The sequence below is a fragment of the Bombyx mandarina genome, chromosome 08, assembly GCF_030267445.1.
Source record: "Bombyx mandarina strain Sakado chromosome 08, ASM3026744v2".
NCBI classification, from domain to species: domain Eukaryota; kingdom Metazoa; phylum Arthropoda; class Insecta; order Lepidoptera; family Bombycidae; genus Bombyx; species Bombyx mandarina.
The window spans coordinates 14,581,499-14,594,698 of NC_143215.1; the positions used below are offsets into that span (position 1 = coordinate 14,581,499).

The following is a 13,200-nucleotide window of genomic DNA, read 5'->3' on the forward strand; positions in this document are numbered from 1 at the left end:
CTATTGTTGATACATGCCTATGCCAGTTTTGTTTCTCAAGGTGGGTGATGGCATTTCCTGAACTCATTGCCTGTCTGGCGCAATCAAATACTTTGTGTCAAATGGCGGGAGTCTGTAAATAATTTACATAATTTAAATCAAATAATTTCTTTAATTTAAATCAAACTTTTTCATTCGCTCCGATTTTTTTTTTCCTAACTAAGCTGAGCCTTAAGAGGCTATATCAGCATCGCCTTAACTAATAGGTGAACTCACGGGGCTCAAACTTGATGACGTTGCTAACACGAACCCTAGCAAGAGCCATGCTTCGCAGAATCTATCACCGGATCGGAAACGCGACCCACTGAGAAGATCCGTCGTCAAGAAACTCAGTGGGCTGTGGCTATGTCTGAGGGTTAAGCGCTCCGAGAGTTAATTGCATAAAACCAGCTGTTTTATTATATTTCTGAACATTTGTGAAAGTGCACAAAAATGAAACAAATCCATTGAATGTAGTTTTTCGTGAACTTCGTTTTTCGGGTTCGGTATTTTTTTTAATTTAAACGTGATTTGCGATTTAATCTCGCTTTTATTATTTTTATTTCACTACTGCTAACGTTTAAATGAGGTAAAATTAGATAAGACCATCACAAATGATCATTTATCATTTCTGATGACATGAAATAACTTTTCAGTAAAATGACGAGCACATCTAGAGCCACCTGGACTTTTTTAAAACTCGATAAATTTTGTTAAATAGACTTCGGGTGTGTGACATAAGATAACGTACGGGCTACATTCCCCTTGCTGGCCCATTGGAACGATAAAAATTTTGCATAAGTTTTTGACAATTGACATCTAACAACTTGGACTTGGTTGGAACGTGTTTTTATTCAAGCTATACAATATTAAACGGAAATTAAATTATAAATAGTTTGCAATGGCGAAAAAGCGAAAAATTATGTCAAAATTGGGCGACACACCTAAGTCAGCACCGGTCGAAGTTGTCATAGAAGACGTAACAAATCACCCACTGTGCATGCACGGGCCAACACTATTATTTTCTAGCGAAAAAGGTCGATATTTCGCATGTTCGTCGTGCAGGAACAAAAAAGACTGCACAGTACACATCAGCGAAGAAGATTGGTTGAAGGAGAACGTCAAGAAACGAAATGAAAAGTACTACAGCCTAATTCCAACGATCAATAAAAATCAAGCGTGGAATAACTTTGCGGAGGTTAGAAAGTTTTCTACAGATTTCTGATTGCCGAGTTTGGTAATTGATAATTCGGAAGATAAAGTTATTAAAAAGTAACGTTGGTAAAAAAAAGTTTCGGAATCAGGTATTTTGGGATAAAGTAGATGGTCACTTTGTCTGTCAAAAAAACTCTGATCAGAAAGTAAATAGTAGTGTATTAATAATGTAAAATTGCGACAAATATTTACTTTAAAAAAAAAATACGCCTTCATCAAACTAATTGTAATTTGGTGCATAATTGCCACTGAGTTTTTTTAAGTGTTATGTTATGCTATGTGTAATGAGAGTTTTTATTGTTCATTCCATTCTTATATTATAAGAAAACATAAATCTCTTTTTTTGAATAGGTTAGATCAAGGCCAGTATCTGACCGGGCCTACTGCAACACATGCCAAGAACTGTACATAGTGTCAAGAACAAAAAAACATGGTAAAGACCACAGGGTCATCACTCCACTTATGGATGAGCAGCTCAAACAACCTTCATCATGGTTGCCATTATTAGAGAATGATGCAGCTGAAGCACAGTACTTGTTCACAAAGAAATCTGCCGGCACTGTGCTGGGTATACTCAAAAACAATAGCATAAGGTTTGTTTATTCTGCTAATAAGCTTTTTTTTTCATTTAGGTAGACAATCATGTGGCCCACTTGATGATAAGTTGTTACCTTCGCTAATGGATTTGGGCAATGAGAGGGGCACAGCTAAGCTGCTGTCTACTTCTGAGGACTCTGCAAACCTCGTTTAAAGAAGAATATATTATGGCACTCTGTAAATACTGCGAAGGCTATTCATCCTAGAGCTGGATGGCATGTGGGAAAAAGTATCTGAACACATCTGTCAAGATAGTATGTGCGAACTCTGCTCTGGTAGTAGGAGGTGTGATAGTAACAAGGAAATTGTCTCAAACTTTAGAATGGGAGTATGGACAATCCAAATAGCCCACTTCTGTTTAGAGTTAAAAGGAAATAACTGATATTTGAGTGGTCTGGCTCTGACACTTACACTCTCTTAAGGACTCCATATTGTAGAACCTAACTTGGCTTGAACAACTTGATCTGATATATAGTTTCAGATTAATGGATAGTTCATATTTAATAACTCTTATCAGCTTAAATCTATTTCATACCTAGAAACCAATGTATTAATATACCATATCAACCCTTGAAAGGCAAACGTGACTAAGCGACAATGCGTGAACTTTGCAGTAGACTAATTTAAAGTTGAAATACCTGAAAAAAATCTATTTTAACGAATCTAGCTGTAAGATTGAAATGATTTTAATAGACCTAGAAATATTTTTTTTTGCACATCGAATATCATGTTTATTGCCTATCATTTATGTACAAAGCAGTTATTGTTGCTTAGTCACGTTTGCCTATCAAGCGTCGATATAATAAAAAAACTATTCAACAGAAATATCTTATGCATTGGAACTCCAACTGTTCATGAGGCAGCACAAGCCCACCCAGACTTTAACTCTATACTCCTGGACTACGACAAGAGATACCATGTGTTCCAGCCCCCTGATAAATACATATGGTACAACATGTTCAATAATTACATGTTCAATGCTAATGATGATGAAAAATTACTAAAAAAGTTCTTTAAGAAGTCAAGGTAAGAAACAAAATAACAAATTAATATAATATTTAAGAACATTTTATTTAAAGTAGGAAATGATAACATTATGACAAATTTTATTTATTTTTAGAGATGGTGGTATTTGTGTCGTAGTGGACCCTCCTTTTGGAGGCCGTGTGGAACCACTAGCGAAGACACTAAGGGAGCTCACAGATATGTACAATAAAATATGTGAGAAAGACGATACCTTGCTACCTGTTTTATGGGCATTTCCATACTTCTCTGAGCCCTACATTACAAATATGTTACCGGAAATTAAAATGCATGATTATCAGGTATGTTCTTGATTATTTATCTTTTCAAAGTTTTGAGAGGTTTTCAGAGTAGATTCACACAGTTGTTTACTATAACATATCTATACCAGTATCGGGAGCAATTTTTCCAAAGAAACACATATTATGATGTTTTACATTTTCTCCATCAACTTAATTTAAATGAAACCCACGTAAAATATATGTGACAACACATTGATAGATACTAGGCACCATCATTCTGCATATTTCTGCCACGAAGATGTCATACATAATTGCTCAAAGAGTGTGACATACAGGTCAAAGTCTAGATTGCATTGTTTACAGGTCGTCCTACCCTTTTCATCAGTTAACAATGAGAATCACTTAGAACAAAAGTATACTGCTTAAAAGTAGATATTCCACTTTTTCTTTGCATTCCAGGTTGAATATGAGAATCATAAGAAATTTCAAAATAAAACGAAAACCGGACGCAAATACGGATCACCAGTTCGTTTCTATACTAACCTACCTCTTATCACTATAGATTTATCGAATGATAAAAACTACAAGTTCTGTGACAAATGTAAATACTGGGTTTCAGTGACAAATAACCACTGTAATAAGTGCAAAGAGTGCACGAGTAAGAATGGAATGACATATAGACATTGTAATATTTGCAAGCGGTGCGTGAAGCCTACGTTCTTCCATTGTCAGCAGTGTGAACGATGTTGCCAGGAAAAGGAACATGTTTGTGGTGTTGAAGTGACAAGTCAGGTAAATATAAACCTATCTATATCGTTTTTATATATTATGAATGTATTTACTTACACCAAATACATTTATGGACTACAGAAAACCCTGTGCTGTGGTTGTTAGCTCACTTACTCATTTGAACCCCACTTCGATAAAGCGGCGCGACATGAGAATCCTCTCATCGTGGCGACCGGAAACTACATAGCCGATCCTGCGGACCAAATGGTAAACAGTTGTCGTCGCCCAAAACACGTCATTTCGGATCCTTCCGATCTAACGGTGTTTTTAGGTACTCCTAGCCCCGGTCATTGTTCTCGTCGAACCCGACGCCGCGACGAAGGGCTCGGCGAGTAAATTAACCCACAGACACAGCCCACTGAGTTTCTCGCCGGATCTTCTCAGTGGGGTCGCGTTTGCGATCCGGTGGTAGATTCTGCCAAGTACGGCTCTTGCTAGAGTTCGTGTTAGCAACATCGTCAGGCTTGAGCCCCGCAAGCTCACTTACTAGTTAAGGTTACGCTGATATGGTCTCTCTAGACTCGACCATCAGCTTAGGCAGGGAAAAAAAACTTGATAATATTATTTTTTTATAGCATATTCAGTCCTTCCCAGTATGCAACTTTACTATATATTTATAATCTTACAGTCTTGCTACAATTGCAATGAAAAGGGTCACAAGAAAACCCAGTGCCCACAGCTACAGGAAAAAGTAAAGAAGAGACGAAAGCAAGCATGAAACATTTATTAAAAAATAAATCAATTATAAAAACTAAAAGTTTGTATTATTATAAAATAATTCACAATCATGATCAAATGATTCAAATCAAATATAATGTACCTTAAAAATAATTTTGCATTATGTTTTCATTTGTATATAATGTAGTGTGAATACAGCTAAGTTGAACTGAAAATAAAACAAAGTTAAAATTAAATTATTTCATTATATTAACACTGAAATTAAAATAGCGCCAACTGGTATTACGTGTGAATGGGCGTATTTAAAATACTACATATTTTAGTAAACTGATCACAATGGCGCATTTAGGATTTTTATTAGTTTATTGAAATTCAAACATAGAAGCAAGGGCAAAAAAAAATGTATACTCACTTAACGTTGATCTTGTTGAGAATTTTTTGCGTGGCTTCATATCTTGCTTCTGCTCGCGCAGATTGTTGTAACCAGGCTTCCCTCACAGCCGACCAGCGGGCTTGCAGTGAAGATAACAGCTGCTCCCGGCTTGGTGGTGGTGTCTGATTATTGGGATTAATAAATAATATTATGAAATCTGACCAGCCTCAGATATGACCCTGCGTGGATGGTACCTCCACCCTGCGTATCTCTGACGCCAAGCAGTCATGCCTTATTGATTTTTATAGTGGAATGGTTATTATACTATACCATCTAGACCTAGACCACGAGTTTCAAGATCGCATTCACACTGTGAATCTATTGTCTTCAGTAACTGCTTATCACCAGACGTATTGTTTGTTTGTTCACCCGTCTCGGCAATAAGAACAATTGAAATCATGTAAAGCTCTCAGTAATCTTACCCATGAGGCAATACAGTGTAAAGTGTTTGTGTGTGTGTGTACAAAATTTGATGCTGTACAGAGAACAGAACTATTTCCAGGAAATTCGTGGCCTAAAAGATATGACGTCTGGTGCATTCGTGTTGAACCGATGCACCGGTGTTCGAATCCCAGACAGGTACCAATTTTTCTAATGAAATACGTACTCAACAAATGTTTACGTTTCACTTCCACGGTGAAGGAATAACATCGTGTAATAAAAATCAAACCCGCAAAATTATAATTTGCGTAATTACTGGTGGTAGGACCCCTTGTGAGTCCGCGCGGGTAGGTACCACCACTATTTCTACCGTGAAGCAGTAATGCGTTTCGGTTTGAAGGGTGGGGCAGCTGTTGTAACTATACTGAGATCTTACAACTTATATCTCAATGTGAGTGGCGCATACGTTATATACGTTGTAGATGTCTATAGGCTCCAGTAACCACTTAACGCCAGGTGGGCTGTGAGCTCGTCCACCCATCTAAAAAAGAAATAAATAAATATTCTATAGTTATTAAAAAAAAAATGATAAACAGAATAGAAAATGGTTTTGTTTTCCCTTTTGTATCTGAATAAATAAAGAAGAAAAATTTCTACATACAATACAGCATGTACAAAATATAAAATTACCTATTCTTACAAATTTTATATTTTAAACTTACATATTCAAGATCAATATTGTCCTTGTTGGCTGCCTTTTGTTCCGGCAACAACTCTGGTATCCTAGAGACTGGAGGTCCCTCTGGCCCTGGCAAGTCTATTGTCATAATATCCTCGTTGTCTTCAGGTTGATCATAACTAAAAAAAATGTTTTGATTAAATTAATTAAAGTTTATTTTCATTAATCATACTTAATTATATTGAGACACAATAGGTTCGTGGTATTGGCAAAGTGGACAGAAAAATACGAGGTAGAGGCCCAGCACATTGGACTGACCAGATCTGTACTACTCTTGACACCACAGTCCATGATGCCCTACACTTGGTGGCTAATAGGAATAAATGGCTTAGAGTGATTCACAATAAACTCTTTGCAAATAAGTGATCACGACCCTCAGCATTGAGGAAACCGAAGCAAGGAAGATCACAAGATGATTAGCATTATTATTAAAAAAATATATAAATACCCAAATTTGCTGTAATCAGCTTTAGGTTGGTTTGCAATCCAGGCTCTGCAGATCGGATAGAGAGGGGAATCCTCATCAAACTGTGACAAGTCAACACTCCGATCAAACAGTTTGAGAACATATGACTGCCGCTGGGATTGTTTTTGTGAGTGAATGTCTTCTTCTTCCGATACATAGGTTTCATCTTGATCTGATTGTCTGTGAATGTGATTTCATATTTTGATTCTATCAATGTTTTAAATGAGAATGTTTGTGGGGATGGATAGACGTTTGTTAATCTTTGAAGTTAAAAGATTTTGATGTGACTTAACAATTTATAATCTTAATATATATAAATCATGTGTTACATTGTTTGTCCGTGATAGACTCCTAAGCTACTTAACCGATTTTAAATTAAATTTGCACACTGTGTGCAGTTTGATCCAATTTGAAAGATAGAATGGTTTTTATTTCGATTAATGGTCGCAATATTTATTAATTAACAATAAAATGATTTCTTATGTTGATTTTTGTTATTAATTGAAGTTTCATAAGTCTAAAACAGATGGCGCCTTAAATCGGTTGTCTGACATTATTATCTCATAGATGGCGCTATGTTAAAAATACCAAAGTTTCACTTAAGCTACAATTTAATGGCATAAACACCATGTGTTGCTGAGGCTAAAGTTTAAGTAAAAATTATTTCGTAGTAAGCGCAATACAGTGAAATCCAATTGTTCTTACTTTGTCAATTTTTGATATTAGCATAGCCGGCCACGCGGCATGTTATTTAGAAACAAAAACCTTAGCCACAGCAACGTGTGGCCGGGTCTGCTAGTAGCTTATATGTTAAAACCCTACATAGGCTATTGATGTTTACACAAATTTAGGTGTGAATACTGTAATGGTCTGTACTATAATGGTAAACTTTAGGAATCCTGTGTTACATTCATATACATTTATTCTGGTTATTAACCTGGCTAACTAAAATTGTCTTATAACAAAATCTAATTTTAGCTGGTCTACTTTTCTTCTGTTGTCATGCCTTAATCGTTGATGGTTGTGTCTAGTTTGATTTTTCATCAATCAACTATTATGACAAACTCCGCAAAGTCTCAATGGCCTCAGCCTTATTTATTGGCTTAAACTATATTAAATATAATGCAATCCTAGTTTAAAATGTATATTAGATATCTGTGAATAAATACCTTCTTTTCCCTGGTGTAAGATCAGTAGAATCATCAGAATCCAATGCCGGTTCCAATATTTCCATTAACGCTCCCTGCAGCCTCCCTCGAGCAGTTGTCACCTCTTTTACTGTTTGTTTAAACAAAAAACAATAAAGTATGTGATATACTATTTTATTCACTTTTTAAAAGATGTAATTGTAACTATTTTTTGGCTCTAATCACGCGTATTTTACTTTCACGACATTTTAAATACTTTGTAATTATCAGGATCTTCGACTACTAAAGTGTTAGTGATTTTATGATGACTGACATTATATATAATAAACTAGACGCGGGAATACAAGAGATAATTATAGATACGAATCCGGTGTAAGCTTCGAATTTAATAACAGTTCAGAAAAAAAAATCGTTTTTAAATTAAGAATTTATATTCGATATTCAATATTCTGCATCTTTATTGAAGGAAACTCAAATCGAACATGGTCCTCCCCTAAGCCAAAAGTTTAACCACCAATCAACAAGACTACCATATCAGGAAAATTTTATATACAATTGTGTATTAAAGTTCGTGAAGTTGATCAAACCTTTATTAGAAATTTGAGGGAATTGCGTTATACTCTTTCCTTTGTTTTTGATTGGAGTGAAAATCCTTCTTCGTTTACGCATTTTTAAACCTACTCCTTTAGGAGAATAAACGTGAACTGTGTAAATTGAAATAAATCTATTTAAAATTAAAATAACTAAAACAATTAATCAAAACAAATGAGATGTGCACCATAGATTATACACTGCACAATTTATTTAATTTGTTCTTTTTTAATTTGTATACGGCCATTGGCTACTCCAAGTTTGGGTCTACATTTGTGATTTTTGTTGAATGCTGTTTTTTTTGGAGAAATCTTGAAGTTATAAAAAGGATATATTAAAGGATAAGTTAAAAAAGGTGACGACAGTGGATTTTAATATGTTTTTTTCATGTAAAAACTACTCATAAGTATTTAGACGAGAATTCTTGATATTTTCTCAAAAGTTAACTAAAGTAGCAGTCAATTCCCATCTTACTAGCATACTATTTTCTTTAATTTTGTTTCATACCATTTTATTTCAGATAAATTAATCTTATTTCTCATTTAACAAAGTATTTTAATGTATCTCTGAAATAATAAAATTAAACCATCAAACTCGACACGAGTAACGATGGCAGAGAAAGAAACCGAGTGCTATATATATATAAAAAGTAACAATCTATGGTCCCTCTGTTATGTGTCAAACGAAGCGGTTCAATATTTTATTTGTCAAAATAGTTTCTTGTGTGAATCTTGGTTTGACTGTTTAAAGTACCACGAAAATAGCTCATTATTTAAAAATACGTTGCCGTGATTTATAAATGTTGAAATACAAATTGAAATCTTATGTATTATAATGTCAACACCAACGGCTTATGAGCACGACGCTGATGGTTAGTGTATAAAAAAATTCACGATTGAAGAATTTTCAAGCCTCACCGCTTTCTCTAGTAGTTTTCACATTAACCACGTCTCGTGTGATTGAAGATATTCGAATTAATTGATACAATACGATTTTTTTGTAAACATTAGAGATTAACGTTTCACACAATAAAAATAGGAAGAACTGTCCTTTAAATGCTTGAATTTTTCATGCAAATATATTACCTATTATTGTTAATCAACAATCTATTATATATTTCTAATCAAGCTTAACCTTTACTGATTTTCAAAGATAAAACTAATTACAAAAACTTTACAAAATTAATTTATAATTAACTTTAAAAAATTTCAACATTCAAGGGAGTAAATTCATTCCTGCAACTCAAAGACCTGATGGAACCTGGCGCAAGCCGAGAAGAATAAAAGAAGGTTATGTACCTCAAGAAGAGGTACCGTTGTATGAAAGCAAAGGAAAACAGTTCAGGGCCAGGCAAAATGATGGACTTCCGGTTGGACTTACACCTGAGATTGTAGCTCAAGCACAAAAGAAGAAAGGTCAACGAAGCACTATCCAACCTATACCTGGAATGATTATAACTGTTGAAAAGAAGAAAAAGAAAAAGAAGACAGGTATAAAAAAAAACTTTTTTTGTTGTTCCTGAAGCAAAGTGGCACTTGGTGTAATATGTTATTACATCATCAAATGGTCATTGAGCTCATCTGCTTATCTATAGGGCTCACATATAATAAATGAAGCTTTGAGTCCCTACCGAATTAATATTTCATGAAAAAATTTAAGGTACTTTTCTCCTTTCTGGTCATTCCCTCAATGCTGAGGATCGTGACTGTATGTCAATCTCCTCCACTCGGTCCGGTTCTGTGCCATAAGTACCGCTCCCTGTATCTGGCCTCCAGTCACCTCCTTAAATTGGTCACCCATCTAGCTGATGCTCTTCCTCTAGCGTGCTAAGTACTTTTAAATTACATAAAAGAAAATATTCCTGCGCTTGCTAAATTCCTTCAGTAATAGCACCCTGGCTATAGAAACTATCTAGAGCTTTGCCATATAATATTTTTAGAATACAAAAAATTAAGGATGAAATGAGTAATAAATATGCTATTTTTTCTTATTTTGTTGGAAAAAATCATGCCCCACCTGGTGTTAAAGGGTTACTGGAGCCCATAGACATCTACAACCTAAATACCATCAACCTTTTACAGTACAATGGCTGCCCCGCCCCACCTTTCAAAACAAAATCTATTACTGCTTCACGACAAAAATAAGCAGGGTGGTGTTATCTACCTGTGTACTCATGAGACGTCCTACTACCACTAATTATGCAGATTATAATTTTATGGGTTTTATTTTTAATACACGATTTTACTCCTTCACAGTGGAAGTCAATCATGAACATTTGTTATGTACTTATTTTATTAGAAAAAATGGCACCTGACTGCAGATTCCTACCCCATTGCATTGCTTGATACAAATGGGTTGCTTATCACTTAGCTTAACAGCTTCATCAAGTGACAAAGAATATAGAAGGACACTTGACAGGGAGTCCAACCGCAGTTAAGAGAAATTAATCTAGTCAAAACAGCAACACATTGTCATGTTCATGAATAGCTTTCACAAATAAAGAATAAGACAGGGTAATAAAAATCTTACAGAATAACTTCTGAGGAATAATTAGTATTAGGGATTTTAAGTTGCAGTCTCCAAAAGCTCGATAGCAATATTAGGAAGCATACTATCCTATTCATATTATAGATTATTATTTTGCTGGCATACACGGCTGGTGAACATGAACATTTAAGGCAATTTTGAGTAAATATGTAAACCTTACAAGATTCCAAAAACATATTTAAAAAATGACAAGAGCTATCAAGTTCACAAAAATGTTGATAAATTATTTTTAAAGATTCTTAATCCTTTAGCCATTTTAAATTTTTGAACATAGTTACTTTATATTACTATTATATGATACACACCACTAAAAATAACCAATATTATTGCAGTGAACATTTGGTTAGAGAATTTTGATTTTTATGAACTCTAAATTTTTAGTTACAGGTGTTGAAGAAGCTGCAGAAAAACTTGCCAAATGTGAAATACAAGAACCAACCTTACCTAGTCAGTCAGTAACGACTGAAAGTATATCTCAGTCTGATCCGACAAAACGCCTCAAGAATCTCAGAAAAAAGCTTAGAGAAATAGAGTTTCTAGAGGAAAAAATAAAAGCAGGGCTTCTTAAGAGCCCTGATAAAGATCAAAAAGAGAAAATGTCAAAAAAGAATGAAATTTTAAATGAAATTGACATTTTAGAGAATAGTATTCTATGATTTATTGCAATTCAAGATTTTATGAGACATTTGATTATCATGTTCTTGTTATGTGTGTGTTGTGGTGGATGTGCGAGTGAAATGTTTCTTTTTAATTATACAATATATTTACAACATTAATGTGTTTGAGTTATTTATTTAAATTGTCTCATAATTTTGCGCTCTGGATTACTAAGTTGTGTGGAGGTCTGAATGTGGGAAACGTAGAAGTTCCTATTTCCTGTACTATTACTTTAATGAAAAAGATGATCATTTTTGAGACAGTGATATGTAAGATTAAAAAACAAAATAATTTAGTAATAAATGTATTATTAGTTAATATTCATTACATTTATATAATAACGAAACAGTAAATTAGTAGTTTTAACTTATTCTATATAGTTTGGAAGTTTCTTGGATAGATGACAGGTATATGGGATGGAATGAGATATTTTTTTCCATATTCATTTATTCTAGACTTGTGTGTGCTGAAACAAGATGGCCTGAAAAATATTAAAACAACACGTTCATATTTTTAAAGTATTTTACTTGCTAATTAAAGCGGGTATTTGCGCAACTGGTTTTACAAAACAAAACTGGTTCATCAAGGCAAATTAAGGCTATGTCAATTAATTATTTGAATTGTGCAGATTAGAAAATTATAGATTCACTTACAAGTTTTGATGAACCTATATAAACTCGTTTCTCGCCCTTTGCCGTGCGTAATTACCCAAACAGGCTAAAATTCCTACAACGGCTATACCGATACCTAAAACAGTAGCCAAAAAGTCACCAAAGTCGTAACCTGTAGATGCTTCCACATTGCTTATACCAAGAATTGTGAATAACAGGAAACACAATTGGAAATACATTTTGAAAGTAATTTAAAACAAATTTAGTAAATTTGGAATGCTGTTTTGATTCTTTGCACAGATTACTTGATTATTTGTAAATTCTTTGACATGCGATGACTTTTTGTTTCGTCTATGAATGAATACGCAGAGGGAATGTATGCTATACTAACAACTATTTTGTAACAATGGCCGAATTTCTCTTTGTTGTATGAAAATTGAATTAAATGAGCTTCAATAATTCACAAAAAGTGGAAATACACTAAAAACTCAATAGCCCTTTTGGAAGAACCCGAAATGCCATCGACTTGGTTTCATTTTCTCATACTTGTGCACAGAAGTCAAACTGTTATTAAGTCTCCGCATTTATACGTTTAATGCTGAAGAAAAATTTATTTAACCAAAAAAAAAAATGTGTGTGCAAGTAAGTCACACACGCTAGAAGTGAAACTTATAAAAATATAAATAATCGCAAGGGTCCACCACTCCGGCCTGCAATGGAGCAGCCTCACCCTGGGGAAACCACCTGCACGACCACGGCATCCCTACGCCAGGTAAGTATGATTTCGGAAGAGAAATACAAGAACGTCATCAAATGTGTTGACCGCGTCACCGCGATTCAGGAATTGTTGAATTTACGTGCAGCGACATCCATTGATAACAAACTAAATAGAAATAAAAGTATCTCAGGGCGCTCCGAGAGTCACGACAGCGTGCACAGATATCAAAAACACACTGAACTAGTCGGGGACGCGAGACCGTGTGGAGCGCTTGGTGATTTGTCGGCGCCGCTCGGAGCCGCTTTAGTAAGCCAATCGCGGCACACTTATTTTTTCGTTTCGTTTCA

General features: G+C 34.7%; 3 protein-coding genes and 1 long non-coding RNA gene across 7 annotated transcripts; 2 read left to right on the top strand and 2 right to left on the bottom strand.

The window, feature by feature from the left end:
• The first annotated feature begins 274 nt into the window (after window positions 1-274).
• Window positions 275-4,641, top strand: LOC114247279 (rRNA N(6)-adenosine-methyltransferase ZCCHC4). 2 transcript variants are annotated; one of them, XM_028180194.2, is made up of 6 exons: window positions 275-1,216; window positions 1,585-1,826; window positions 2,653-2,856; window positions 2,951-3,155; window positions 3,555-3,887; window positions 4,513-4,641. In XM_028180194.2, exons 1-6 carry the CDS (start codon window positions 920-922, stop codon window positions 4,600-4,602), a joined length of 1,371 nt encoding a protein of 456 aa, XP_028035995.2. In that variant the 5' UTR covers window positions 275-919; the 3' UTR covers window positions 4,603-4,641. The 2 variants fall into 2 exon arrangements, with proteins under 2 accessions (XP_028035995.2, XP_089585420.1); XM_089729294.1 differs by lacking the exon at window positions 4,513-4,641 and having other exon boundaries at window positions 3,555-4,106.
• On the bottom strand, window positions 4,594-8,529 carry mip40 (Myb-interacting protein 40). Of its 2 annotated transcripts, XM_028180195.2 has the most exons (6): window positions 8,317-8,529; window positions 7,751-7,859; window positions 6,564-6,761; window positions 6,099-6,234; window positions 4,975-5,117; window positions 4,594-4,770 (listed from the first exon to the last, which is right to left on the bottom strand). In XM_028180195.2, the coding sequence occupies exons 1-6, from the start codon at window positions 8,396-8,398 to the stop codon at window positions 4,761-4,763; spliced, it is 678 nt and encodes a 225-aa protein (XP_028035996.1). In that variant the 5' UTR covers window positions 8,399-8,529; the 3' UTR covers window positions 4,594-4,760. The 2 variants fall into 2 exon arrangements, with proteins under 2 accessions (XP_028035996.1, XP_089585421.1); XM_089729295.1 differs by lacking the exon at window positions 4,594-4,770 and having other exon boundaries at window positions 4,971-5,117; window positions 8,317-8,527.
• Window positions 8,530-8,981: 452 nt separating this feature from the next.
• Pym (partner of Y14 and mago) lies at window positions 8,982-11,643 on the top strand. Of its 2 annotated transcripts, none has more exons than XM_028180171.2 (3): window positions 8,982-9,191; window positions 9,541-9,810; window positions 11,255-11,643. In XM_028180171.2, the coding sequence occupies exons 1-3, from the start codon at window positions 9,155-9,157 to the stop codon at window positions 11,521-11,523; spliced, it is 576 nt and encodes a 191-aa protein (XP_028035972.2). In that variant the 5' UTR covers window positions 8,982-9,154; the 3' UTR covers window positions 11,524-11,643. The 2 variants fall into 2 exon arrangements, with proteins under 2 accessions (XP_028035972.2, XP_028035971.2); XM_028180170.2 differs by having other exon boundaries at window positions 8,985-9,191; window positions 11,249-11,643.
• A 169-nt stretch (window positions 11,644-11,812) lies between these two features.
• LOC114247278 (uncharacterized) lies at window positions 11,813-13,184 on the bottom strand. The gene is made up of 2 exons (XR_003624871.2): window positions 12,178-13,184; window positions 11,813-12,005 (listed from the first exon to the last, which is right to left on the bottom strand). It is a non-coding gene; the product is annotated as an uncharacterized LOC114247278 (long non-coding RNA).
• Between the last annotated feature and the right edge of the window lie 16 nt (window positions 13,185-13,200).